At 45.1% G+C, this 6,147-nt stretch overlaps 1 protein-coding gene across 1 annotated transcript in view; it reads left to right on the top strand.

The window, feature by feature from the left end:
- The first annotated feature begins 3,184 nt into the window (after window positions 1–3,184).
- VPS26A (vacuolar protein sorting 26 homolog A (S. pombe)) overlaps window positions 3,185–6,147 on the top strand; it is a 54,885-nt gene continuing 51,922 nt past the window's right edge. The window contains exons 1-2 of the mRNA XM_011927105.1: window positions 3,185–3,218; window positions 3,331–3,950. Coding sequence (XP_011782495.1) covers window positions 3,948–3,950 — 3 coding nt within the window. The 5' untranslated portion in view covers window positions 3,185–3,218; window positions 3,331–3,947. The remainder of the gene's footprint in view (window positions 3,219–3,330; window positions 3,951–6,147) is intronic.

The following is a 6,147-nucleotide window of genomic DNA, read 5'->3' on the forward strand; positions in this document are numbered from 1 at the left end:
AGGGAAAAAAGATGTCCACTGACAGGAAAAAAGGTATTTTGTGGTCTCTTCACACAATGGAATACTACAATAAGCAATGAAATGGAACAAACTGCTGATGCATACAACAACATAAACAAGTATCAAAATCATTTTGCTTAGGGAATGAAACAAGACACAAAAGAACACTTGTGGTAGGATTCCATTATTATTTCGCTACAGAACACCAGCTAACCAATATCAAAAAAATCAGAACAGTGGTTGCATCTAGGAGATGGGATTGATTGAGAGAGGATGTGAGAAAGTTTTCTGAGGTTGATGGCAGCTATCTATATCTTGATGAAGGTGTGGGTTAAATAAACATATGCTTTTTTTTTTTTTTTTAAGAGTCAGGGCCTGACTCTGCAGCCTAAACTGGAGTGCAGTGGCACCATTGTGGCTCACAATAGCCTGGAACTCCTGGACTCAAGCAATTCTCCTGCTTCAGCCTCCTGAGCGGCTGTGACTACAGGCATGACCCACCACCTGGCTAATTCTTAAATTTTTTATAGAGACAAGGGTCTTGCTCCATCATCCTGGCTGGAGTGCAATGAGGCGACCATTGCAGCCTCGAACTCCTGGCCTCATGCAATCCTCCTGCATTGGCTTCCCAAAGTGCTGAGATTATAGACATGAGCCACTGTGCCCTGCGACACCATGCACAATCTAAATGTATGCGTTTGTCAAAACTGATCAAACTGCACACTTAAGACTAACATATGTCACTGTATGTACATTATATCCATTATATCTCAATTTAAAAAGAAAAGAGGAATGGTGAGATAAAATATTAAGTGTTGGTACATTTAAGAAAAAAACCTGTATATTGTGAAAAAAAGTATGGCTTTTATAATTGTAATTTTTTTAAAAAAGAATATTTACCATGATTACAGCTGCACTCACTGAAGTTTTTAAGCAAAATCTATTCTATCTGCTCTGGGACGTTAAAGGAAAAAAGTTGTTCTATACTTCACTGGCATGGTTTAAATTGTATTTTCTTTTTAAGTTAGATTATTTTATTATTTATTTTTTGAGACAGGGTCTCGCTCTGTTGCTCAGGCTGGAGTGCAGTGGTGCAATCTTGGCTCACTTCAAACTCTGCCTCCCTGGCTCAAGTTATCCTCCCACCTCAGCCTCCTGAGTAGCTGGTACAATAGGCACATGCCACCACATCCAGCTAATTTTTGTGCTTTTGTAAGAGACGAGGTCTCACCATGTTGCCCAGGCTGGTCTCAAACTCCTGGGCTCAAGTGATCCACCCACCTCGGCCTCTCAGTGTGTTGGGATCACAGGTGTGAGCCACTGCGCCCAGCCTAAATTGTATTTTCTTTCTTTATCCCTTTTGTGTATTTGTATTTTATTCTCTTCCCTTAACTTTGCCAGTGAACTCTGCAAACAGTTGCTCCCTGACACTCTCACAGTTATTAATGTGAATTTTTAGTCTCTGTGAATTTGAATAAATGACTATTTTTCTCTTAACTGGTTTCTGATAGATAAAAGCTCAGATTATCTTACCATCTAATACATTTTGACCTAAACTCAGTACTTTTGTTGATGAAAGTCAATCCCTATAAGTTAGTCACATTTTCTTCACACCCCCCCCACCTTTTTTTTTTTTTTTTTTTGGCAGAGGGCAAATATAGAGATGCCACAGTTCTCAGCTGGTGAAACACTGTACTGCTCACAATCTAACTCTAACATTCTGGCTTGCTGAATAGATTGATAAGTAGGCAGACAGATAAATAACCAGTTCAACAATTCTGTTGGTCCTTGTGTTTATTATGATAGCACAATTATTGACTGGGTTTTGATCAGTAGAATAAATAATTAGTACAAATTGGTCTCTAGTGTGACTTTCTTTGCCACATCTTATTTATACTTGGTTTGACTAGTATTTCTTTGCCTGTGTGACATTTTCATCTATTCTTTTGCTATGTTGATATTTAAGTCCCAGAAAAGGGTAGGTAGGAACCAGAGTAGCTCTCAAGGTGACAGGCAAATCTTCAAAGTGAAAAAAAAATTTTTTTCACTTTTATTAATTAAAGATTTGCATTGTTTTTGCTGTTTTCTTTTCACAGTTCAAACAGACAGCAATATCAGTGTTACTATAGTTATTTGTTTATTTTTTGAGACGGAGTCTCGCTCTGTCACCAGGCTGGAGTGCAGTAGCGCGATCTCGGCTCACTGCAAACTCCATGTCCCAGGTTTAAGTGATCCTCCTGCCTCAGCCTACCGAGTAGCTGGGATTACAGACGTGCACCACCATGCCCGGCTGATTTTTGTACTTTTAGTAGAGACGGGGTTTCGCCATGTTGGCCAGGCTGGTCTCAAACTCCTGACCTCAAGTGATCCTCCCGCCTCTGCCTCCCAAAGTGCTGGAATTGCAGGCCGTGAGCCACCACGCCTGGCCCAAATATGTGCATTTAAAGCTACAAATTTTCCTTTTACACAGTGTCAGCTGCATTCCACAAATTTGATATGTTGTATTATTTTTATTTCAAATTATTTTTATTTTTATTAATTTTTATTTTTGAGACAGAGTCTTGCTCTGTCGCTCAGGCTGGAGTGCAGTGGCTCTATCTCGGGTCACTGCAGCCTCCGCTTACCGGGTTCAAGAGATACTCGTGCCTGACTTCAGGTGATCTGCCTGCCTTGACCTCCCAAAGTGTTGGGATTACAAGTGTCAGCCTCCGTGCTCGGCCTCAACTTATTTTTAAATTTCCATTGATCTCTTCTTTGACCTAGAGATTTGGAATTATGTTGCTTGATCTCCAATATTTCCGGAATTTTCTTGCTTTTTTAGGTTGATTTCTAGTTTTAGTTCTATTGCGGTTACAGATGATACTCTGATTTCAATCCTCTTAAATTTGAGACTCACACTGAGGATTAAGTATAAAAAAATTTTTTTGAGAACTGTTTTATGGCCTTGCCTCACAAACTTGATTTTGTTTTGTTAAGGTGGGGTAATTATAGTGCGTTCAGTGATAGATTTTTCTTCTGCTTTGGTAATGCGTAGAGTGCACTGTGGCCCTTCAAATCCCACACGGTACTTTGAAATCCCACACGGTATTTTCCTCATCTGGAGGTCCTACAGGTTTACACTAGGGAGGAGGATCCAGTTCAGGCCAGGGTAGTCTTCAGTTGCACCGTGGGACTTTTGGGGGAACGGCTTTGCCCTCTCAGAACGGCTGGGCGGAACGGTGGGTTTGTGAGCCCTCCACGCTCAGAGTGGGTCCCTCAGGGGCCATCTGGGGACTTTGGGAAGCAATGAAAGTTGTATCCTAGGATTTTTTCTACTGGTCTTCTCTTCAGAGGTGAGAAAGCCAAGTTAAGAAAACCCAGACTCAGACAGAGGCTGAGCGGGGCTGCGTTCAGGCAAGGGGGGCAGAACGCCTCCCCCTGGACGAAGAGAGCACGTTTCTTACGAGGCCTAAGGAAGCAGGGCTCCCATTTGCCTCGGCAACCCAGGGACCCAGCCAAGGAGAGCGCCTCCAGAAGAACCCTTCCTTCTTCTCCTCCTTCCTTCCCAGCCGCTCAAACTTTCACAGGAACTGGGTGTGGCAAAGAGGAAAGACACAGAACAGCTAGTCCGGTGACCAGAGAGGGGGCAAGGAGGAGCCCGCGAACCTGCATTTGCCCGGGCCCCGCCCACTCGACGTCATTTGCCCGACCCTCCCCGCCCTCCGAAGGGTGGAGCCTAAGGCCCCGCCTCCAAGCGGCCTCTCCCCGCAGTGTCTGGCGGCCAGCAGGGCGGGGCATGAGGCCGAGAGAGGGACGGGTGCGGGGGGAGGGGGAGAGGAAGGGAGTGGTCACGTGTGGCAGGCGGCCCGGGGTCACGTGACGGGGCGCCGGAGCGGAGGGAGCCGGGGCTGGGAGTTCTCCTGAGGGAAGAGGAGTGGAGTGGCGGGGACGCGGCGGCGGCGCTGACAATGGTGAGTGCGCGGCGGCCCGCGCTCGCCTCCCGCCCTCGCCCCGGAGCTCGCGGCGAGCTGGCCAACCGCGGGTCGGGCGTAGCCGGAGGAGGGGACGGGCGAGCAGGGCGGGGAGCGGGATTAGGCCTGTCGGGCCACCCCTGGGTCTGGGAAAAGCGGGCGGCGCCACCTCTTCCCGGTCTCGGCGAGGCCCGAGCACCTACGGGCGGCGGCGGCGTGCTCTCCTGGCCTTGTCGGAGCCTCTGCCCGCGTTCTTCGACCGCCTGTGGGTGGCTCTGGCTGGCGACTCGGACCCCGCCTCTGCGGGGGCTAGTCGCCGCCTCCCCTTCTTAGGTAGCCAGTGCCTGTTCTCCTCCCGGGCAGCCTCTCTTCCATCCAAATGGGGTGACCCGGGAGCCCCCCAGCTCCGGACTCTGCGGGGGACTTGGACACTCAGTGTGTCACGAACTTGATAAACTGATACTTTAAAACCTCACTATGGTGACATTCTTTGATTTCATGACCCCAGTTGAAGACTTGCAGTTGACACTTGGAAAATAGAGAAAAATAAAAGGACGTTGGAATGGGGGACATCTTTAACTCCAGAGACACCCGTTTGGTGCCCGCCGTTTTAAGCATTGGCTCTCATTTCCATCCCCAAGCTGTTTCTCTGAACTTTAACGCTCTGGGTTGTTGAAACGGCCTGGGAAGCAGAGGAGGGAGAGGAATCAGTGCTCTCACCACAGTCCGTGGAAGCACTATCCTGGGCATAATGATATTTAGCTGGGTGTCGGAAGTCTCCTCTAGGTTAGGTCTCATTTTACCCATTTTCTGGTAGTAGTCAATTCGCTTCATTTAGCGCCTACTGTATGCTCTTCTAATACTACCTGCTCTTCCCAAAGCTCACTGATTCAATAGACTGCTTGAGACTTTTGGCTAAAAGGCCAAGCCAGGTATATATTTTAAAAGCTACTTTGAATAAATAACTTTTAAAATCAGTAATGGTGTTGCTTTCATTAAAAAAAAAAAAATCCAGACATTCATGTTCATTCTTAGAGCTTTTTTTCTTTCATTCGACAAATAATTGCTCAGGTGTGCCCAGGGGACTGGAGTAAAGTGGAAACAGCGCCTACCTGCTCTCGTAACTTACAATGTAGGGAGAGATAAACATTTATTTGTGTAAATTATTTGTTTAACGTGGAAATTAGAATTGTGACAGTTACTAAGAAGGAAGTATTGGGGGACCTTGCCTAGTCAGGGAGTTAGGGCAAGCCTCTTTAATTGAGTATCATTTGAAAAGAAAAAAAGTCCTCCTATTTTTTGCTTACATTTGTAATTATTACTTTTAATACGCTTTTTTGAATTATGTTCATGAGCAGTTTATTTTTATTTTCAGGTTGCTCAAACTAAATTGTAAAACTTTAAAACATTGAAATGGGCACAGATGAATATATGTATGAAAATTTGCTGTTTCATTGCTTGTGTATGGGCTAAGTGAATGAATTGAGAGTCAGCCTTCCACTTCAGAAATGCAATGAGTTGTATTTCTTTACATCCAGTGGACTTGATGAAATTCCTTCAGTGAGGACTAAAAAGTTGCCTTTTTATGTATCTACATGTATTTTTGCTAATTGGTAATGCTCAATATTGGGTTTACAAATTATATGAAAAATCTTAAATTAACCTAAAGTCAGTGATAGGAGGTTTAGACCAAGATGAGAAAACTGTAAAAACAATTGCTAGCATGTTTTATATGTCATATAATTGCAGTCCAGTTATTTAAAAGCTCCTTAAGAGTTTTAACTTGCATATTAATAGTTAATCCTGAAAATTGCAATATTCCAAACGCGCCCTTGAAGATATCTTTACCAAAAGAACTGAGTAGTATTTCTGCACTTATCTCACCGAGTGCAGTGGCTCACGCCTGTAATCCCAGCATTTTGGGAGGCCGAGGTGGGCGGATCACTTGAAGTCGGGAGTTTTGAGACCAGCCTAACCAACATGGCAAAACCCTGTCTTGGGTAAAGATACAAAAAAAAAAAAAAAATTGGCTAGGTGTGGTGGCGCATTCCTGTAGTCCCAGCTACTCGGGAAGCGGAAGTTGCCTGACCAACATGGTGAAACCCCGTCTCAACTAAAAATAAAAAAAGTAGGCGTGGTGGCGCGCACCTGTAATCCCAGCTACTCAGGAGGCTGAGGCAGGAGAATCACTTGAACC

The sequence above is a fragment of the Colobus angolensis genome, unplaced genomic scaffold (assembly GCF_000951035.1).
Source record: "Colobus angolensis palliatus isolate OR3802 unplaced genomic scaffold, Cang.pa_1.0 Scaffold12, whole genome shotgun sequence".
Taxonomy (NCBI): Eukaryota; Metazoa; Chordata; class Mammalia; order Primates; family Cercopithecidae; genus Colobus; species Colobus angolensis.